The following is a 23,188-nucleotide window of genomic DNA, read 5'->3' on the forward strand; positions in this document are numbered from 1 at the left end:
GTGCCAAGTCTCCTCCCCACCTTCCTGCATCCAACCACCACTGTCTCCCTTCCTCCATGCTAACAGAATCCCAGTTTTGTTTCAAGAGGCTGTGGCTATCCTTTGATCCTGGAGGAAGTAGTTCCTTCCTTCCCTAGCCTTAGGGAAGAATTCATGCTGGAATGGGCATGGGACCCAGATCTGACCAATATAAAAGCAATGGTAATTCTGCCAAAGGGCTTCCCTTTTAACCAAAAAACAAAAGACTCATTTGAAGGAAAACATTCTGTGACTGTTCCTTCCCCATTCTACCTCCTTTGAACATTGATATGATGCCTGGCACTTTGGCAGCCATCTTGTGACCATGAGGTTTCTAATGGCTAACATACAGAAGCTGGCAGAGAAGAAAGGCAAAAAAGATTGGGTCTTTGAAGATATTGTTGAGCTGCTGAACCTTTCCTAGAACTGCCTGACTCTGGGCTTATTGTTAAGTGAACAATTAACATTTTAATGGTTTAAACTACTATGACTAGTTTTACTGTTTGCAGCTCAAGGTATTCCTCCTTTGATGTGTATTATCAGTAACTAAGGGAGACTCAATCTCATCCTTCAAGGCTCTCTGTTGCTTCATATTACTTAAAAATAATGAAAGTCTATATTTATTTCAAAGTCCACCCCCTAAGATAGTCTTTCATCTCACTGCCAACACCACCAGGGTCATTTATGTGTTCTGAGGCTATTTGAAGTAAGGGAAAGAAACTATATAACCCCAGCTACCTTGAACATCTTTTGCCATTTTCTGAAATCCTTCCTAACACACAGAGAAATAGAAATTTCCATTTTAATGGAAATAAGAGCTTTTGAATAGTTCAAAATTAGATACAATCATCCTCAGCTAAAGGCTTGGGCAACTTTTGTGGCAGCTCTTGTGTCATTCAATAATATTGATTTTTTTTTTTTTTAAAGGGCAAGCAATTTAGAAGGCAAGGAATTTTTAACGTTAATTTTCTCAAGATGAGAAAGCTCTCAATTGCAGGCCTCTTTATCCCAGCCCCTGGGAAACATTTCTGCCCACCAAGCACTCCTTCGCCACCCCAGCCCCCAACTCCCCCAGGTTATTTGAGGGTAAAGGGACTGGACTAGCTCCTCTGGCAGTTTCTGACCAGTCGGAAGGCAAAAATAACAAGCAAATGTTCTGTGTTACCCAGGAGAGCTCAGCAGACCAGAAATAACTGGAATTATAACCACTTGCCACTCGGGGTTCAAGGATATACCCACGTTGCCAGGGAGAGGTAGATCTGCCAAGCTGCCTCCTCTGATGACTTGCCTTGGCCAACGGGGCTGCAGTCCATATTTCAGGGACCCAGGATTGTTTGCAGTCGACCTAAGACTTGAGCCTGAGGAATTTGCAGGCTGTGACCTCAACAAACACCAGAAGAAGAAAGTATTGTTGCCTCCAACAGACTCAAAGTCACAATGTTGGCGTTGGCAGCCAACCGTACAACGTTTCCTCCTTATAAGAAAGGGTATCGTGTTAAAGCATTAAGATGACCCTGGATGGACAAAATTGGCAAGACCATGAAGCCGAACTGTCGCTAAGACGTTATGACAAATGAACAAACGCCACCCCTTGCGATGTCCATCACCAACATGTTTTAATAAGAGATGAACATACACATTTGGCTCCCTTGCAACGTTGACTTCAGATATCTCCAAGCAGAGGGCCAGTCTTCTCTGGCCTTTGATGGAATTCAGCAGCTTCCTCCTTCCTTCTCTGAATTCCCTGCCTTAGCAATGGGGAAGAGGCTCCTGTGAACCAAATCCAGGAGGAGGATGTTGTCTGCTGAGACATCATGTCAGCCTTTTCTTCCAAGGCCAACCCAAAACCCAAAAGACCTCCCTTCTCTTCCTATGAAAATGTACACACTTCACACGTCCCGTTCCTCCCCACCCCATGGCATCCCTGCTGTGGGTCCCGCTGCTGGAATCCCAAGGGCTGCCTCTGTGTAAAGACCAAGCCAACCCTTGATAGCAAGGATGGCAGAGAAACTGGGGCAGGTTGGGGGGAGCAGTACTCCTGGTCCCTTGACCCCAGCGGGAGTGGGCAGCTGGTGTAGCATCCTTTTGTTTTCTCTGTCCATTTAGCCATCCACCCAGCTCAAAATCCAAAGTGCTGACCTGAATTAACTGTTTTCCTTCCCCAAGAGTCACCAATCCACCTGACCGGCGAAGGGACAAGAAAAGAAGCCCCAATGAGGCCTACACTGCTTCTGAAGGGGAGGCCCCTATTTTGGCTCTGGGCTTGATTCTTGCCTCCTTTTGGCCTCAGTCCCCAGTGCCCGGGGTAACAGCTTTCTGGGGTTGTCGTCTGGTGCAAGCCCAGCTGTCTCCATGGATACATTTGGATCCCCCAGAGCCAGGGAAAACAACCCCAAAGGGGACCAAGTGAGCCACGTGACTCAAGTTCAAATGCATGTCCATCTAGCAGTCTCCACAAGTCAAGCCCTGGTGGGGGGGGGGGGCAAACCAAGAGACCCCTTCCAAGGGAGTGTTTCTTGGACCCAAGAAAAAGCTGCTCAGGTCACACCTAAGTCACCTGTGATTTCAAAGAAGAAAGCTGGGGGCCTGGGGTGTAGGAGAAACCTACCAAACAGGTCTGGTGGGTACAGGTCTCACAGAGGTCGGGCCTAGACTGTATCTATGGACATTTTTTGGTTGTTGTTCACCAAAGGTGTGACCAGCTAACTCTGAGTGGTGTCTGGTTGGCTACCAGTGTCACAGGCACTCTTAGTGTGTCTGTCTTCCCATGAAGATCCACAGGTTATTAACAAAACTCCACACACACACATACAGAAAACGCCCGGAGCAAATGCCTCCCCATCTGCAGGTGGGTCTCAATGAATATGAGCAATCGGGATCCAGGTTGTACTCTTGGATGAGTTCTTGGTGTCGGCAGTGACGGCCAGTGCCCCAGACGGACTCCACCAGCTCCCTGCACTTCACAGCCTCAAAGACCAGCTCAGCTCCCCATAGGTCGCTACTCCTGAGAGCCAGAGTTCGACCTGGTGACGCCTGTGCCATGCATCCCTCGGCCGACCATCTCCTGGCCCCACTCCCGGTGGCTGGATTCCTGTAGTCCACGGCCTTTGGTCTCGATGGGCAAAAAGCAGGAGGCCACAGCAGCCAAGAGGCAGCAGCCACTGTAAACTGCCAGCGACAGATACACGGAGGATTCCAACATCACCTGGGGGGAGAAGATGCATGTCAGAGAGAGCATCCATTCTGAATGGACCACCAACCATCCGATGATATTGATAACGCCAGGCCCTCTTGTAAGCACTCTGTATGATTGTCCCATTTAGTTCTCATGACAGCTCCATGAGGTAGGTTCTTTGTCCCCATTTTGCGGAGGGAAAAACTGAGGCACAGAGAGGGTTAAGTACCATATTCAGGTTTATACAGATACTATGGATGGGGTCAGCATTCAAATCCCAACCCCATCAGGCCTAGAACCTGTATTTCTTATATTGACACTCTCTCCCGGAACAACCTCTGCTGACTTCCTGGCTTGACGGCACCAGGCGAATCACACAGCAGGGCTAAACCTCATGTCCTCCTTTGGCAAATGGGCATAAGGGCAGTGTCCACCTCTTAATGAGAGGATACCTTAGCAGCACTTGGCACCCTGCAGGCACATGGCACGCTGTCAACCAGTATTAGTTAGCAGTGACATACAATGGCCAAACACAATAGCGCAGAACAGAACTACTCGGCTAAAATGTGTGCTGGAATTCTGTGTACATGAAATATCCAGAACAGGTAAATCTACACAGAGAGAGTATAGACTGGTGATTGCCGGGGCTGCAGGGAAGGGGAAAGAGGGAGCAGCTGCTTCCTGGGCACAAAGTTTTCTTTTGAGGTGATGAAAATGTTTTAGAACTAGCTAGAGGTGTTACTTGCACAACGTGGTGAATGTGCTAAGTGTGTTCACTTTAAAATGGTTCATTTTTGTGTGCTGTGGCCTTTATCTCAATTTTAGAAAGTGATCAATAGAGGGAAAACATAAATAAGACTTTAAAAAGCAAAAGGATGTCAAAATAAGATTCCTAAAAACGGGTAGAAATGTTTCAAGACACACTAAGAGATGCAAAATTCTACAACTACACCTAATTATCCAACTCAGACACCAGGGACAGGGACATTTGTTTCCCACAAAACCACATTGGCCTACTTGTCTTCATCCAAGTTATTTTTGGCCACATGGTATAGGACACCCCAGGAGTCTTCTGCATGGGAAAGACCTGGGCTTGCTCCCCAGCTTCTCTGCTGCCCAGCTGTGTGACCTCGGGCAAGTCTCTTTACCCTTCTGAGCCTACATTTTCTCATCTGCAAGCAATATATATATATATATATTTTACCATAGATGGGTTGTTTGGATAAAATAAGATAATGCACATAGAGGGCTCTACAGAAGACTTAGCTTGTAGTAACTTCTTGCCATGCACTGGCTTTTGTCACACCCACCTCCTCTGCATGTGGGGCGGCACCTACCTGAGCGATGAATGGCGTGATGAGAGCACCCACTCTGGCCATGCCACTGCAGGTGCCCAGGCCTAGCGCTCGTGTCGCCGTGGGGTAGACCTGAAACACAGCCCCCAGGTGTGGCCTTAAAGAAATGCACGTCCCTCCTCCTGCTTCAGCTCAGGGATGACAGGACTGAGCCCAGGAGTGGGCCTGAAGTTAGGGTGACTCCTTCAAGGTGTTGGTGACCACACTGAGGGATGGGATACTGGGGTGAAGATTCTTACCCCAAAGGAGATAGGAGTGGTTACGTGCCTAGCCTGCACTGGGCAAAGTGAGGAGGGACTGTGCATCCTCCGGGTCATAGCAATTACAAAGTGGGCACATGTTCTCCACTCCCTTCCAGTCTGCTGGCTGGCAGAATTCTGAGGCCCTAGGGGAGGGTTCTTCAACTTTGGCACTTTGGTGGTGAGGGAGGAGCTGTCCTATGCACTGTAGGGTGTTTAATAGCATCCCTGGCCTCCACTCCCTGGATGCAGTCACACTTCTGCACTGGCCATCCCAGTTGTGACAACCCCAGAATATATCAAGATTGCCAAATGTCCCCTGGGAGGCAAAAACCACCCTTGGTTCACAATCACGGGATGCAAGGAGTCTGGGCCCCTGAGTCACTGTGGGGAGGAAAGCTGTGAGCCTGGGCCCCTGAGTCACTGTGGGGAGGAAAGCTGTGAGCCTGGGTCCCTGAGTCACTGTGGGGAGGAAAGCTGTGAGCCTGGGTCCCTGAGTCACTGTGGGGAGGAAAGCTGTGAGCCTGGGTCCCTGAGTCACTGTGGGGAGGAAAGCTGTCTGTCAACCTGGAACACCTATGTTGTTTAAATGAGAACCTTGTGCACACATTCTCTTTTGGAGAGTTATTAGGTCCAGGAGGTAGCATGCCTCTAGCAAACACAATGCTCAGTGCAGAAAGTTTAAAAAGAATAAAAAGCCTAAAGAGGAAAAACAAAACTCACGCACTGTCCCAACGCTCAGAGACCACTGTCTCATTTTCACATATACTCTTCTAGTTTGTCTGTGATTGTACACATATGTTCATTCTTTTATTTATGCATTCAGCAAATACTTCGTGAGTGCATCCAGATGCATTTATGGATGACATTTAATTCACTCAATTACACAAGCAGCGTATAAATGTATAAATATATTCTTGTAGGAAACAAATTCCCTATTCATCCACTCCTCTCAGGAAAATTCTCTCCATAGGGCTCCACTATTACGAAGTTTGGAGCATATCTTCCCACAGCTATTTGAAACTATGAATACAGAAAATACTATATATAGCATTGTTTTTAAAATATAGATGGTATCATACTATATACAGCTTGAAAGTTTTTCCATTCAGTAATATGCCTTAAAATCCTGTCCACATCAGTATATAGACAGCTACCTCATTTTTTTTTTTTTTAGAGAGAGAGTGGAGGAGTGGGGGGAGAAGCAGGAAGTATCAACTCTTAGTAGTTGCTTCCTGTATGTGCCTTGACCAGGCAAACCCAGGGATTTGAACCGGTGACCTCAGCATTCAAGGTTGATGCTTTATCCACTGCACCTCCACAGGTCAGGCTACCTCATTCTTTCTAATTGCTGTAACTGTATTTTGCAACATGATATTCCAGTTTACAATTCAGTAGACATTGATGAATATCAAATTAAGTTAAACTTGATATATATAAATATATAAACTGGCTCGCTGCTCCCAGACACCCCTCCTACCTCAGGCGTGTAAACATAGGCCGCTTGGAAGCCTCCAGAAATAAATGCTCTTGAAATGAAGAGTAACAGAGTGAGCATAGTTCTAGGAAGAGAGAGAGAGAGAGAAAAAAAAAAAGATGAGCAGCCACTTTTTCTGTCGGCTTGTTTTAATAAAGTCCTATCTGCCCAGGCAGAATTTACACCCCAGAAATTGGCAAAGCCCACCCCCACCCTACACACATTGATACAGGCATGCAAACACTCACATTGCAGTGCCCTCTCTAAAGGCCTACTTTTAAAGGTTGGTCATTCTTCAAAGCACCAAGCTGAAAAATGGACACATCTATGGTGCCCATGCTGCAGGCAGGATTGGGTAGAAGTGATACATAAAGAATCAGAACTCCAGAGAGAACCCAATGGGACTGGCCTTGACCAGGAACCAGCTGAGCCAAGGAAAATAGACTTCTATTCAGTATTTTTAGGATAATCCTGATCTCCAACCTTCTGTCCTATGGCTCCCATAAATATCTCAGAATATCAACATTTCATAGTCTAAGCTCTATCTTCAGACCTTCTCAAATTCCTCATTGGGTTTTGTCTGGGGCCTCTCACGGGTCAAGGCAGGCACAGGCCACTTCCATATTTTGAACCAAAAAGGGATAATAAAACAGGGCCTCTTTAAAATATCTCCATGGAACAAATGGACACTTTTAACCCATACATAAATTAAACAGCTATATGCACGATCTCACTGGGAGATGAAGTCAAAGGTCTGAATGTGATGGAATTGGAGCGAAATCTGGACCAAGGTGCCTTCTTGCCCCACCCCCATCAGAGGCCCCCAGACTTTGAGCCTGACCTTTGGTCAGTTCTAAGGCAGCCAAGAGCCTCAGTCCTAGTGAGGGGCTGGACAGAATCCTTCAGATGACCTCCAGGAGGTGCAACCCACTACCTGCACGCCCAAAGAGCCACTGACTGCAACCTGAGAAGTAAGTCCCCTGGCTAGAGAGCACTGGTTTCAGCACCCACCTGCCAACACAGATAAACAGCAGGAGGCTGCAGAACGAGAAGACGGCGAAGCACAGAGCCATGGTCTTCTTGCGGCCCAGGCGGTCAATGATCCATAGAGTCACAAGGACACCTGCAAGGAAGCAGGGCACCGTGGCTGGCAGCTTCTGACGTGGCTCCCATGACCCCCACCTCCTGGTAGTCACACCCAGTCCAATCCCACTGAGAGTGGGCCAGACCTCCTGACTCACTTCTTTTTTTTTTTTTCCAGGTTCATAATTTATTGTACAAATTGAGTATCACATGATGAGTTGACATTAGCTTCTCCAGGCATGGGAAATTAACAGATGAAGTACAGTTAGAATCTTTTTTATGTCGCTTTCACAGCTGGGTTTTGTTTTGTTTTTTCATTTTTCCGAAGCTGGAAACGGGGAGGCAGTCAGACAGACTCCTGCATGTGCCCGACTGGGATCCACCCAGCATGCCCACCAGGGGGCGATGCTTTGCCCCTCTGGGGCATCGCTCTGTTACATCCAGAGCCATTCTAGCGCCTGAGGCAGAGGCCACAGAGCCATCCCCAGCACCCGGGCCAACTTTGCTCCAATGGAACCTCGCTGCAGGAGGGGAAGAGAGAGACAGAGAGGAAGAAGAGGGGGAGGGGTGGAGAAGCAGATGGGCGCTTCTCCTGTGTGCCCTGGCTGGGAATCGAACCTGGGACTCCTACACACCAGGCCAATGCTCTACTGCTGAGCCAACCGGCCAGGGCCCTGACTCACTTCTAATGACTAGAATACAGCAAAAGGGATGGAATGCCACTTTTGAGATGAGGTTATAAAAGGCTGTGACCTTTTTAAATTTTTATTCTTTTGGCATTCTCTCTTTCCCTGGCTCTTCTCATGTGCTTGCCTTGTTGGCTACCTGGCAAGGAACTGAAGGTGGCCTCTGGCCAACAGCCAGTGAGGAACTTGAGGCCCTCAGCCCAATGACCCTGGAGGAATTGAATCCTGCCGACAACGACGTGAGTGAGCATGGGAACAGATCCTGCCCCAGAAGAGCTTTCAGATGAGATGCAAACCCCGGGCCAACACCTCCACTGCAGCCTTGTTTGTTACGCTGGGGTGGAGGACTCAGGTAAGCCACTCCCAGACTCCTGACCCTCAGAAACTTTTGTGTTGTTTTGAGCCTCCCAAACCTGGGATAATCGATTATACAGTAATGAATAACTAGTACAGGCACCAAGGGGAGACTGAATAGTGGTATTCACTGAATGTAGGCAGTGGAGTCCTGGGATGGGAGTCAGAAACATGTGGGTTCTAAGGCCCCCTTTCCTCTACCTTCCCATGTGGTCTTGGGTTAATCCCTTGCCTTCTCTGAGACTCAATTTCTTCACCTGTAAAATGGGATTAAATAAAAACAACATTCCTACTTCTGTAGAGGCAGGGTAACACAGTGATAATTAATAGTAATAATAATAATTATTATTAATATTATTAAACCTGGGTCAAGCATTTTTACATCTATTATCTTGTTTAATCATCAAAACAACCCTCTAAAAGAAAAGCTACTAAAAACCTCATTTTTCACATTTATTCATACACTAAGTGCCTACTGTGTGTCAGGAACTGTTCTAGGAGCTTGGGAATGTGTCCGTGAACCAAAACAGAAAACAAAGCAATAACCATAATAAATAAAGAAGAATTTAAGTTTTAGGAAGATTAAATCATAGAAATGGTCAGTGCTGGAAGTCACAGAAGTGGTGATTGGCGATGCTGAATTTAACTCCAAGTCTTTACTCTTTTTTTTTTTAACTTTATTGATTTTTTTAAGAGAGAGAAGGAGAGAGCAGATGAGAATGAGGAAGGAAGGGGGGGGGAGAGAGAGAGAGAGAGAGAGAAACATGAACTTGTTCCTACTTATCCATGGATTCATTGATTGATTCTTGCAGGTGCCCTAACTGGGGATCAAACCCACAACCTTGGTTCACTGGGACGATGCTAACCAACTGAGCTACCCAGCCAGAATTTTAGAAGAAAGATAGTATAGTGAGGGACTGAGGACTCTGAGCTCTGGCAGGACTCAGTGTCTTGGGTTTCCAAGAAGCAGACTCTGGAACAAGGGTGCAAATACAAAGTGTTTACTGGAGTGGTCATCCAAGAAAGTACCAGTAGGAGCATGAGAAAGTTAGACAGGGAAGGAAAGCACCTAATAAAGGCGTATAGCAAGCAAGTTACCACTGTGGGCAATTGCTGCTGAGTTCCACTGGAGGACTCCGGGAGCCAGCGTGGAACACGCACCTTAGGATTCCCCTGCCTGATGGGTGAGGAAGTGGGGGCATTGGTACACCAATTCTCGCAGTTATTGGTGGAAAGCTGTTCCCAGGTGTTAGGCACTTCTGACCACTCTGCTTGTTTTTAGACTTTCCATTCCTCCTGAGACAGCCCTTGGGCACAGAGATGCCAAGACCTGCAGCAGCAAGTTGCAGCAACAGTTTCTGCTACACCTTTCCAATCCTCAGTTTCTCCAGTTGTAAAGTGGGAATAATTATACAACTTTACAAGGCTAAATGAGAACTTATCTGGAAATGGGATTTGCTTCCAGGTAGCACCAGGAATGTGACACTGAACAGCTGCCACATTCTCAGGCTTCCCTGCCCCAGCCCCACCTCCCGCACGTCCCTCACCTGGGAATTCCGAGAGGGTGGTCCACAGCAGGTCCATGTAATCCTCCTCACTCAGGTACTCACAGGCCAGGCTGCACTTTGCCTCCACTGCCTTCTTCTGGCTGGAAACTGGAGGTGGGAGGCAGAGAAAGGATAAGCCACACACAGAGCCTTGAATCACACCCTCCTGCTGCCCAAGCTTCTTCTCGGAGCATGAGTTTGGCTGGGGTGCCATGGAAAGAGCCCAGGCTCAGGAGGCAGACAGACTCAGGTTTGAAGCGTGACCAGCAATGCTATAGCTTCATCTCTCTGGATATCAGTTTTCTAAATTAATTTGGGCTAAAAAATCCACAGAGCAAGATGGTTGAGAGAATGAAAGCAAGTTGTGCATATGCATGTGCTTAGTCTGGAATTGGCACCTACTTGCAGCAGATAGATTCTAGGGTGACCCCAATGATCCCCACCTGTATTATATGAACCCCCTTACCTCCTTGATCACACTATTTTATTCTTCTCCTTCTTCTCTCTCTCTCTCTCTCTCTCTTTCTGTGCTCATTCTGTTTCAGCCACACTGGTCTCCTTGCTAATCCTTCAACAAATAAGGCATGCTCCTACCTCAGGACCTTTGCCCTGGTGGCTCCTTCTTCCTTGACTGCACTTTATATATTCCCATGACTAATTGCCTCACTTCCTTCAAGTCTTCTCTTAAATCTCACCTTCTCATTGAGGCCATTCTGACCATCCCGTTTAAAACTTCAACCTGTGCACTACTCCTTGCTCTGCCTCACCCTGCTCTCCCTCACCCTACTCTACTATCTCCCTCCCCTATATTATTTGTTAGAAAAGAGCATGAAAGACATTGAAATTGGCAAAAATGTCCTGTCTACTGTACCCTTATAGGTTATCCCACTTTTCATGATCTTTGAGCTAGTTTGTAACTCTGCACATTCTAGTATACTGTTATGAATGCAAATTATTCTCCTCCTCCAAAATGCAAAGTGTGTCTGGTGGTGATGCAATGGATTATTGACTTATACATAGTGACAAGTTTTGCCTCTAATTCTAAACCTATTTCAGCATTCTTGATTGCCTATATACATGTCTGTTTTGAATTCTCCTTTGAACCAACGGTAACCTCTCAATGGTGTTAAGAGACAAGTCTCCATGGGTCACTCATGTTTCCACATGTTATATAAGCAGAGGCACGGACTGCCTTTGCTCCGGACTATCTTGTCAAGGACAAGCAAACAGGTTTGAAAGAAGGAGAGTATTTCCTTCTGGAGAAAAGAGCAGGTTTTCCTATAGCCTTCAAAAATACTATGTTGCCCTACAGGGCAAGGGGCAGGCCGGCCGGCTTCCCACCCACTATAAAAGATTTGGGTGCCCTAAGCTCAGGGATCCTCTCTTGTAACCAACCCACTGCCTTTGCAGGTACCACCTGCCCCTCTTTAGGTTACCCTGTGGGAAGCGGGGCTGAAGGAACAGGTGTAAAAAATGCTGGTGCTCTCACTCCTGCTATTACTATGAATAATAAAGTCTTTAGTCTCTGACCCAGGAGCCTCACGTCTTCTACTGGCGTCTATGCAAACTGTGAAAGGCTAATCTGTTAGCTTGCACATAGGTCAAGATCTCAGAATTTCACAGTTCTTTTTTTTTTTTTTTTTTTTTTTTTTTTTTTTTTCATTTTTCTGAAGCTGGAAACAGGGAGAGACAGTCAGACAGACTCCCGCATGCGCCCGACCGGGATCCACCCGGCACGCCCACCAGGGGCGGTGCTCTGCCCCCCAGGGGGCGATGCTCTGCCCATTCTGGGCGTCGCCATATTGCGACCAGAGCCACTCTAGCGCCTGAGGCAGAGGCCACAGAGCCATGCCCAGCGCCCGGGCCATCTTTGCTCCAATGGAGCCTTGGCTGCGGGAGGGGAAGAGAGAGACAGAGAGGAGAGCGCGGCGGAGGGGTGGAGAAGCAAATGGGCGCTTCTCCTATGTGCCCTGGCCGGGAATCGAACCCGGGTCCTCCGCACGCTAGGCCGACGCTCTACCGCTGAGCCAACCGGCCAGGGCGAATTTCACAGTTCTTAACAACCGGTTCCTTCACTAATTAATGAGGTAATAAAGTAAAATCCTTGACATGTGTTCATTTTATATTTGTATCAGAGGCATGATTTTACCTTTTCTTGAAAAGTTTTTCCTTTAACATACCTGTCATCTTCCAACACATTATATAATTTCCTTACTTATTAAGCTCTTCTCTCTCTCTCTTTTTCCTCTCTCTATACCAAAATATAAGCACACGGAGCAGGGACAGTTGTCTTTTGCATTCATTGATATATTCTAACACCTGGCCCAGTACCTGGCAGGTACTAAGAAAATTCTGAATGAATGATGACGTGCTCAAGTTCCCACAGCTAATTTGGTGCTAGAATGTAAGCTCCTTGATTTCTGGTTGGGGGCGTGTTGCACAGAATTACTTTCCCACCCAAGTACAAGAGAGAGCTTTTTAGTGGGGTTGGCAAACTATGGACTGGAGGCCAAATCTGATCTCAAGCCTATTTCTGCCTGACCCGTGGGTTAAGAGTGGTTTTTACATGTTAAAATTATTTTTAAAAACCAGAAGATTGGCCCTGGCCGGTTGGCTCAGTGGTAGAGCATCAGCCTGGCGTGCAGAAGTCCTGGGTTCGATTCCTGGCCAGGGCACACAGGAGAGGCGCCCATCTGCCTCTCCACCCCTCCCCCTCTCCTTCCTCTCTGTCTTTCTCTACCCCTCCCGCAGCCGAGGTTCCATTGGAGCAAAGATGGCCTGGGCACTGGGGATGGCTCCTCGGCCTCTGACCCAGGCGCTAGAGTGGTTCTGGTCGCAACAGAGCGACGCCTGGGAGGGGCAGAGCATCGCCCCCTGGTGGGCAGAGCGTCGCCCCCTGGTGGGCGTGCCGGGTGGATCCCAGTCGGGCGCATGCGGGAGTCTGTCTGACTGTCTCTCCTCGTTTCCAGCTTCAGAAAAATACAAAAAAAACCCCACAGAAAAACAGAAGATAAATAATGGTTCATGGCAGAAAAAAAATATGAAATTCACATCTGTGTTCACAAGTAAGGTGTTATCAGAACAGAAGCAATGCTTTGAGTTGTACGCATTGCCCATAGCTGCTTCTCTGCTACGATGTCAGAGCTGGATGGCTCACCAAGCCCAAAATGTTTACTATCTGGCCCTTTATAGATAATGTTGCCAACCCTGCTTTATAACCTTCCACGGGATCCTCTGCTTTGCTTAAGCAGGTTCTCTGCTAGGGGCATGCAATTTACCCTCCATCAATACCAAACCCTAAATCTACAATGAGCTGCTTTCTTAGACCAGTTCATTTAGACTCTGACACCTCCCCCCACCCCAGTGAGATGTGACTCCACCATCTCTCTAAGTCCTGACACCAATAAACAAAACTATTAACTAAGATTAAAGAGGCTTAATATAAAAAAAGATAATGAGCAAATCCTGCAGACAAGCAAGAACTTGATCCCTTTATTGCCCATCCTGGGTTCCATGCTAGGAAGTTAGTCATCTCCTAAAGGCAGAATGGTTTGAAAGCCCAGATATCTGCATACAGACTTTGCTTTTTATTCGTTCTTTTTGTGCAGTGGTCTCCACCTCCAGCTGCACAGCAGAATCACCTGGGGAGCTTTTATAACCAACCCTCTGGTGCCTGGGCTCCACCCAGGGATGCTGATTAAATTGGTCTGAGCGTTGTTCATGTGGCACTGGCGTTGTTCAAAAACTCCCCCCAGTGATTATGTTGTGTGGCTAGGGTGGAAATCCAACCTGGTTCTCAGACTTAATGTGCACGTGAAAATGGCTGCACTCAGGGTCATAGCCATAAGACTCAGGGTTGTACTTCATGGAGCTTTATAACATTTGACTCTGATGTCATGCCACTTCTATAAAAACAAACTGTCCAAGTGTCTATAGAGCACCCTGGAAGCCACAGACCAGATCTTCTATGCACAGATTATGCAGAAAGTTTCACCCTGGAGTTTGTAGGTCACTGAGATTTGTGCAAGCTGAGGCCCTATCGGGGCAGAACCCAGGGTAGGAGTGTGTGTGTGACTGTGTGTGTAGGGAGTAGGGGTGGTTAACTGGAAAACAGGGTTGCGATACTTACTGCTGCAGACATCTCCCGCCTGGAAGAGCTCTGTGGTGAGCAGAACTAATCCATAATAAGAAAAGGCATTGGAAAACCTGCCAGGAAGGAAGCAAGAAAGGTGAACAAATGGACCTTTGGCTCTGGTTGGATGTTTCAGTTGGTTAGAGCATCATCCCAATATACAGAGGTTGCCGGTTGGATTCTCGGAAAGGGTACATACAGAGACAGATCAGTGTTTCTGTCTGTCCCTCTCTCCCTTTCTCTCTCTCTCAAATAGTTTAAAAAAATAAAAAAATGGGCCTTGGGGGGCTTTCCTGGGGCCCTTGAGCAGGGAATGAAGATGACGGGTACAAACCACAGTGATGTGATAAAGGGAACTAATCCTGTGCCCTTTGAAAGATCAAAAACTCACTATATCACAGACATGCCATTCCCAAAGCTGTTTACTCAACTGGCAATAGGGGGACCAAAATTTGGAAAAAAGTACAGTATTGACACCTGTCAGGACTTCTGGGTTCAGTTGGTCCGATCACCTTGGATAGGGAAAGAAAACCGTAATAATATACGGAACAGGGCTCCAGCTCTTCCTCCGAATTCCTGAGAGCTAATTCAATGTACCAAGCATTTATTAAACACCTGCTGTGTGCCCAGCACAAGTGTAGGGTCTGCAGACTTCACTAGAATTTCAGATCAGAATGATGCAGTTAATTCATTCTTGACTGTCCCAGGAATCAGAATACTGAAGTCTATAGGAGCAGAATATTTTCATCCAGTATAGTACAGTATGTGGGAACTCAGTCACAATCAGACACTAATGATTAATTTTCCTAGGTTACATTAGGTGCTAGAAAATTTAGTGATTTCTGCAGTGAGCTAAAATTAGCCTCTACTTAATTGCTTCCATATTCAGATGGTGTCAGCCCAACAGAATCATATGCACTCAAAGATAGACACTCTCAACTGTGTACCCATCCACCTACACACTCCTTTTGAAAAAATCCTACAGACTTCACCATTGTACTGGGCACACAGCAGCTGCTTAATCTATGCTTGGTGAGTTGATCCAGCTCTCAGGAATGTGGGGGCAGAGTTCTGTATATGGAGTTCTATAAGTAGAGCCCCATTTTGTCTATCATCAAAGCCCTACAATGGACCACTTCCACTGACACTACTCTGCTAATTAGCACCTCTGCTCAAAGGTGAACAGGAAAGGTGGTTAAATCGGAACATAAAGCCTCACCCAGGCCAATTGTGTGCACCGTTAATCCTATGTACACGGTAGAGTTGAAAGAATAGCTGAAATCTGACAAGTTGTGGAGTTAAACACCTCCCTCCCAGCCCCTGCCAACGGCTATTATTTAAGCAAAGCAGAACATGATCAAAACCAAAAGTCCTAAGAATGCCCATGTTGACTGAATCAATGGCTCCGAAAATATGGGCCCTATGCCATGGTCGTACCCAAAGGAAAATACAGGTGGAGTAGGGGAACTGATATAGCATAAATATGAAATCTCATTGTGAAAAAAATCCCCTTTTAAGTTTCCTTTCAATTCTTTTGATTGTATCTCAGTCCTACTCAAATGATGTTACTTATGTTAATTTCTTTATCTCTTAAATACAGCCACTCAGTGCCTTGGCAAACCGTCAACCCGGCAACTTCTTACTGTATTTATCTTTAAGAGTGCCTTCTATCTATGGCTTGAAAGTAAGGGGTTTTTGTTTTTTTTTCTTTTTCTTTAAAAAAGACATATATAGTTTCCTTTTAAAATGCATTTATCTGACGTAAAAGTGAATCAAATTAAAGAAAACGTCTAGGAAAATAATAGTACAGGTGATATCTGGATAAGACAGAGGTCAGGAAGGTGACGTTCAAACGACTGAATTTTTGCAAATGCTGCCTGAGATCAAACAGTTCTCTATGCTTTGTGTTAAAACAAAACCCCACTGAGGACAGTGATGAAAAGGATCAAAGTGTCAAGAAATGGCTCTTACCATATAAACCACAGCAACAAGGTTGTCCATCTAAAATGGGGCGTGAAAAGGTCCCTCATTTTGCCTCGGTCTTCCTGTTTCGAGACAAAAGCAGGCAGATGTGTGGGTACTGGCTGGTGGCCGGAGACTGGTGGACACCCATGGCTGAGAGGAAGGTTTCTTGTGGGCTGGATACTCAGGCTCCAAGAACCTAGGACTCAACCCCAAGCCCAGTGTGGCCGATTAGGCCCGTCTAGCCAGATCCTAGCAATGTCCAGAGGCTTGATTCTGAAGGATGAACACATTCTGGAATCCTGACGCTAGGAAGCAAACTCCTTGGTGGTTCCCCCTCCATCCCAACACTTCTCAGGTAATCCCGTGAACTCACAGAAAACCAGCCCAAGGGGTGTCCAATCTTACTATGTCTCACCCCCAAGGTGACAAAAATCAATGTGACAATTGATTCACCAAAAGCCATTTGCCAAAAGATAGATTAAGCTAAATGACCCATTTGCCAATTTCTTATAATTTGCTAATTTATCAAATCTTTGCCTTATGATATTCTTTCAAAAATATATTCTATGGCTGATTATATTTTTCTTAGATATATTTAATGAACATATTTTTCTTAGCACCTATCTGAGAAATGCTTACTTGTTTAAACTATATAATGCTAAAAGTTAAAAAAAAATTACTAGCCATAAGTGGTCTATGAGTACTGCCTTCATGGATAAAAATATTTTTGTAATATATTCTTCAATAAAAAGAAAGCATTCATTAAATATGCTTACTGAATATATTTGAGAATGTATTTATTGAACATATTTAAGAATATTTAGAGAAACTATATTTGTTGAAAAAATGTACTAATATTTCTATAGAGAAAAATGTATTCTTATTTACTAAATGTTTTTTTTTTTTGTTTTTTTACAGAGACAGAGAGAGTCAGAGAGAGGGATAGATAGGGACAGACAGGAACAGAGAGAGATGAGAAGCATCAATCATCAGTTTTTCGTTGTGAGACTTTAGTTGTTCATTGATTGCTTTCTCATATGTGCCTTGACCGGGGGCCTTCAGCAGACCGAGTAACCCCTTGCTTGAGCCAGCGATGTTGGGTCCAAGCTAGTGAGCTTTTGCTCAAACCAGATGAGCCTGCGCTCAAGCTGACGACCTCGGGGTCTCAAACCTGGGTCCTCTGCATCCCAGTCCGACGCTCTATTCACTGTGCCACCGCCTGGTCAGGCTACTACTAAATGTTTGGGTTTTTTTAAAATAATCCTCAAAACACATTTTTGGCAAATTGATACATTGGCAAGCTAATTCCGGAAAATTTGCTTTTGGAAAATTGGTATGCTTACAGAAAGCTCCTCTCTCCACTTTGTCTCAAAATTCACCACCTCCCTGGAGCCTTCCTAGACCATCATATTTCCCAAGTGAATTTGGGTGTGTCTCCTGGCCTCTATATCATCGGACCATGCAACACCTCCCCTCAATTTGGTGAAATTTCACTCAGTTCTTTTTGCATAATATAAAAACAATTTGAAATACAAATTTATTTTTAAACATAATTTGCTTATAGGGACTGTTGTTTGTTTAAGGGTATTTGTCGCAGAGGGAAAGAATCTCAGCTTTTAATCTGCTGGCCTTCTGCCTACGTGCTCAGAGCGCTTGCGCATGCGCAGACGGAAGCTGCTCATCAATTCTCATTGTGGTGGATTCCCTGATGGTGTTGCCACTGGTGAGAAGCAGCAAACATTAAGGACGCCTTCTAAGCCAGTTTGGTGCCCTGGATCTAAGCCTATCGTGGCACTTTCTAATGTGGTTTGTTGTCCAGCCTTTGCCGATCAATCACATTTGCTAATCAGACTTCATCGGTGCTGAAAGGCAAAACCGAAGCTAGAGTAGTTACGGGATCCATTAGTGGAGACTGCATTACATTTCTCTAATCGTCGGCTAAGTTCTCCAGGTGGCCCTTTTAGGACTTGGCAGCGAAAACACACCGATTCGAGTTGCAAGATTCCCCTTGCAGGATCCGCCCACCAAACCCCCACCAGATCCACATATACCTACAATCACACACACACACACCCAGGTATACGTGCACCCCTGCATGCGCAGGGACATACAAGCCACAGTCAGTGTGGATCAGGAACTGACCTGTCTGGAAATGATGAGTTTCCCCAGTGGCATGGGAGCTCCATTTTCTGTCGCTATCCGCTTTAGGGTGGCGATGGCCTTTTCCTGGTTCCCAGACAGCACATCATACCTTGCACTCTCCGGCAGCCACTGTAGGGACAGGAGATCCAGGCGTGGCAGGTTAGGGTGGAACAGAACACTGGGTTCATCTGTGTGTGGAGACCTTAAGGAAAGGGTAGGGGGGACTCTGGAGCCAGAGGACTGCCTTCACCAGCCATGCAAACATTTAATCCTTTGTCACGTGTCTATCTCGCTCTTTTACTCAAGCCAGGTTGAGTTGGGTTTCTGTCACTTGCAACTTAAAGAGTCCCTACTATTCTAATACACTTACCTTAAGTGTAGCTCTTTCAGTGGTAGGACCTAGGTTCCCCTCCAACCCTCATTATCTCCCTAAAGAACATTCCAACAGTGTTTGTCTAGAAACCCAATACCCCATTCTAAACTTACTCCGAGTCCTGTTCCTTTGTCCCATTTCCTGATTAAAAAAAAATAATCGTAAAAGGTGGCCTCCTCTACCCTCTCCCCGTCAAAATATAGTGAAGGTCACAATAGCAAAGGCTGAGATTGCTTAAAGGATACCTACAAAACACAGGACAGCAAAGAGGAGGAGTGGGACAGCTGAGAGCATGAGCAGCCACCGCCAGCCCAGGCTGGGCATCACGAACACAGCCAGGATGACCTCGAACACTGTCCCGATGGCCCAGAACACCTGGCACAGGAGAATGGGGGTCAGTGATGGGGACAGCATTGGTCAACACAGAAAGCAATGTCAGGATCACTGTAGATAAGGTAATCCATGTGGGTAGGGGGTGCTTGGGGTCAGAAGGTCAGAATGGCTATCACTTCTCCTGTGGTTTATATGGTTGGGCCAGAGCCACCATGGGGTCCATCTCCCAAGGGTGCCATCCATAATATATATTTGCATGGTTCCCACTGGAGTGTGTGCTTGGGCAGCTCTGGTTAAGGAGATCTATATGATCAATATTGTGTGAGGTCAGGATGGTAGTGGACATGTTGGGTTTTGTCCATTAACATCCATCTTCCCTGCCCAGCAGTGCTTCAGTATCTTTTATCAGAATGGCCTCTTTCCTGTGGAACTGAGTATCCTCTGTTTGCCTTTCCAAGTCTCTCTCCATCCTTTTTCACCTGGCTCCCTGTCTTCTGGCTTCCACTGGGTGCAGCCAGTGGGGACCACCACAGGCATAGGAGAGAGGGAAGAAGGAAAGAGAGATTGGGAGTTCATTGCTCTGGCTCCCTCTCTGAGGGGCAGTCATGGGCTGGCTGCATCCCTCAGTTAAAGGATACACTCCCACCCAACGGTCCTGGCCATATAACTCTCTCTCTGAGCTGCTAATTACTCCCTCCCTTTGCCCTACTGGCTGATGTGATAATACCTCTGCAAGGCCATTATAAATAGTCCCTTTATGAAACCCTCTTCAACTATTCCTAATTTGAGTATGCTGTTTTCTGCTGTGAGCCTGACTCTACAACTATTGCCATTTCAAAACTGGTTCTTCAGTTATCCCAACAGCTCTGGCAGCCCCCAAGAGCCTTTCTAAATCTCCTTTTGCCTAAATTAGCCACAGTCCGTTTCTGTTGCTGAAAACCAGGGTGACCTTCAAAATGTCTAGCTACTGATATAGAGCACTGACCGATCAGAATGGTCATACACCTCCTCCACCCCCCACCATGACTATGTCAGGAGTTAACTCTTTAGTTGTCAGATCATGAAGAGTTCTAGGGGTGTCCTAAGAAAGGACAGGATGTCAGGAGATGAGAGATAGTCAAAGTTCAGAATCAGCTGTCAGAAATATGTTTCAATTTTTTTGGGGTTTTTTTTTTTGTATTTTTCTGAAGCTGGAAACGGGGAGAGACAGTCAGACAGACTCCCGCATGCGCCCGACCGGGATCCACCGGCATGCCCACCAGGGGCGACGCTCTGCCCACCAGGGGGCGATGCTCTGCCCCTCCGGGGCTTCGCTCTGCCTCGACAAGAGCCACTCTAGCTCCTGGGGCAGAGGCCAAGGAGCCATCCCCAGCGCCCAGGCCATCTTTGCTCTAATGGAGCCTTGGCTGCGGGAGGGGAAGAGAGAGACAGAGAGGAAAGCGGGGGGGGGGGTGGGGGGGTGGAGAAGCAAATGGGCGCTTCTCCTATGTGCCCTGGCCGGGAATCGAACCCGGGTCCCCCGCACGCCAGGCCGACGCTCTGTTTCAAAATTTAAACAACTGGTTCAACCATACCACTGTGGACCAGCTGATTACCATCCTGATTAGTCAGGGTTGGATATAGTCAGGATGGTTAAGTTGGGCTATGAGGTCAATGTGATCCATATTGTCAGTATAATCATGATGACTAGGGAGGTCAGAATGGCATCACAGTCATCACTTGGACATCAGTGTCCAGCTGGGACAAATATACCAGTCTGCCACTGCATGGAGGAGGGGTGTTGGGAAGCTATGAATTAGCCCTGAGATCTTCCAGACCATGGTTGGAAAATGGGTCACAAAACCCTGGCAAAAGAAGGTCTTGAGAGGTACTTATTGGACCAAGAGTTCGAATGCAGCCTACATACAGGCCAAGAGGTGGCCATGAACAGAGATCTCAGACAAGACATGATGAGGTGGACAGCAATGATATGGTGGAAGGCAGGAGTTTGGTCCTCTTAAACTATGCCATTTAGCACCAACTCTTAGATAAAGCCATTTCCAGTTCAAGAAGAACATACCACCTGTCAGCCACCATATTTTTTTAAATTGAAGAACTTATCTGTATCTCAAAACAACCATGTCAGAATCAACATAACTGATCATTTAAGTCTTTGCAATAGTAAGTCTTCATATCTTTCTTAAACTCCCTTTTCCTTGTCTTGTGGTTCAAGACACCCGAGCACCTCATGTCAGAGACTGAGAATTCTCTATAAACCCAGCCATCCTCCTTACCTCAATCAGCAAAATACACTTAGCTCTGGCTTTCATGGGAAGGAACTCAGCATACAGCGTCACCCTGGGAAAGCAAAGAGGCAGAAGGGGGTTAAGGGCAGACTGGGGGGGAAGATCGCTACAGTTTTCTGAATTTTTAGGCCAACGTTCCTCTGAGTGTGGTCTGTGGACCACTTACATTAGAATTTTCTGGAATGATGACTTCATACATAGATCCCCAAGTGTCACCCCGGACCTTCAGAAACAGAGTCTTGGGGGTGGGCCCTGGCTTCTGCATTTTTTTAAAGCTTCCCAGGAGCAGCCCTTAACTCATCCCTAGAATGAGACAGTCTGGAGATGTATGCTGCAGAGTCTCCCAGAGTCAACCACTACAGCTGGCCCTTGAACAACATGAATCTGAATCAGGTGGGTCCACTTACATGCAGATTCCAGCCCTTTCATGTCCTTTGGTTTCATATCCGCAGATCTAAACTATTTTTGCATTTCCAACAGGATTTTCTCACCCGTGGATGGAAAATACTGTTTTCTATTCATGGTTGGTTGAATCTGCAGATGAAGGGCTGACTATAGTTAAGCTTTTGGAGAGTCAAAAGTTATACTCAGATTTTTGACTGCACAGTGCTGGCGTCCCTAACCCTCACCTTGTTCTAGGATCAACTATGTTTGTTCTTGAATCTGTGTCAGGATCTGCTTCCAATAAGAGAGTTTGGGAATCTTTCCATATTAATATACGTAGATTTACAGCATTATTTTTTAATAGGTGTGACCCCATTGATCAATACATAGATTGTTTGCAATTTTTTGTTTTTGCAACTTATGCTACAAGAAACATCTTTTCGCCTGACCTGTGGTGGCGCAGTGGATAAAGCGTCGACCTGGAAATGCTGAGGTCGCCAGTTCGAAACCCTGGGCTTGCCTGGTCAAGGCACATATGGGAGTTGATGCTTCCAGCTCCTCCCCCCTTCTCTCTCTCTGTCTCTCTCTCCTCTGCCTCTCTCTCTCCTTCTCTCTCTCCTCTCTAAAAATGAATAAATAAAAAGAAATTAAAAAAAAAAAAGAAACATCTTTTCCTAGAATTGTGTCCTGCACTTGGCCATTACTCATAGCAGTTTATAATGAAAACGAGCTGTTTGGTCTTCATCCAAAGTATGGTCATTATGACAATTACACAGATGAATAAAAGAATGAGCAACAAAATTAGCCATGCCAAGAAGCAGCAGATCCTGGCGTAAGTAACCCCCCGCTGCAAATAATAGCATTTATAGCACTTTGGCAATTCGAGATTTGCCAATTGGATCACATGCTCAGGAGGAAATGACCAGTGATCTCCATTTGGCATTTCTGCTTCGTCTTGGGAAGAAAAGACCGTGCCAAGGACAGGTTTGTGAGCAAGCTCGTTGTAGACACCCAAGTGAAGAACTTCCTGAGGCAGGTTTCAAGGTAGAATTCGTGGTACCTGGGGTGTGCATGCATTTTTAAAAATGGCTAAAAACACAAGTCGGGTGCCAGTTAACGAAGGTTTACATCCGGACTCCTAGGTAAGTGGCATTTCTGCTGAAGTACACAGCACCCTCTACTGGAAAGAAGAAATAATCTGCCCAGGGGGCCCAACTGGATCTTATATATTTGTGTGTGTGTGTGAGGTAGTAGGTGCAATTAGAGGCAATTATCATTGGAGGGAGGGTGGATGCTTATTTGCTTTTTAAAAATTTGCTAAAACAAAAATATATTGTTAAAAATAAAGTTACATTTAATTCCCTCACTTAAATTAAAGACTCTTCCTTCTTAATGCTCCTTTATAGACAGAAAATGGAACTATTTGGCATCCTAAATGTGATTACTCTCTCCTGCCTGAATTAAAGAGATTAGTACCTGCTCAGAACCACCCATTTTATGTTCCCAGAATCCTCCCCAAATCAGTACTCAGGACCCATGGACATTAATGATTTACCAGGACCTCTGACTATATAAGCTCAAAACTCTTTCCCAATATTTGTTCAAATGAAAGAGCTTTGGCATTAGACAACCTGGATTTG

At 46.1% G+C, this 23,188-nt stretch overlaps 1 protein-coding gene across 1 annotated transcript in view; it reads right to left on the reverse strand.

Moving 5' to 3' along the window:
- Positions 1 to 1,620: 1,620 nt before the first annotated feature.
- Positions 1,621 to 23,188, reverse strand: part of SVOP (SV2 related protein) — a 51,894-nt gene continuing 30,326 nt past the window's right edge. The window contains exons 7-16 of the mRNA XM_066260343.1: positions 21,153 to 21,216; positions 18,796 to 18,921; positions 18,174 to 18,302; positions 16,038 to 16,111; positions 14,064 to 14,140; positions 9,935 to 10,042; positions 7,276 to 7,387; positions 6,268 to 6,349; positions 4,531 to 4,620; positions 1,621 to 3,223 (exon numbers count right to left, since the gene is read on the reverse strand). Of these exons, the coding sequence (XP_066116440.1) occupies positions 3,017 to 3,223; positions 4,531 to 4,620; positions 6,268 to 6,349; positions 7,276 to 7,387; positions 9,935 to 10,042; positions 14,064 to 14,140; positions 16,038 to 16,111; positions 18,174 to 18,302; positions 18,796 to 18,921; positions 21,153 to 21,216 (1,069 nt within the window). The 3' untranslated portion in view covers positions 1,621 to 3,016. The remainder of the gene's footprint in view (positions 3,224 to 4,530; positions 4,621 to 6,267; positions 6,350 to 7,275; positions 7,388 to 9,934; positions 10,043 to 14,063; positions 14,141 to 16,037; positions 16,112 to 18,173; positions 18,303 to 18,795; positions 18,922 to 21,152; positions 21,217 to 23,188) is intronic.

The sequence above is a fragment of the Saccopteryx bilineata genome, chromosome 2 (assembly GCF_036850765.1).
Source record: "Saccopteryx bilineata isolate mSacBil1 chromosome 2, mSacBil1_pri_phased_curated, whole genome shotgun sequence".
In the NCBI taxonomy this organism is placed as follows: Eukaryota; Metazoa; Chordata; class Mammalia; order Chiroptera; family Emballonuridae; genus Saccopteryx; species Saccopteryx bilineata.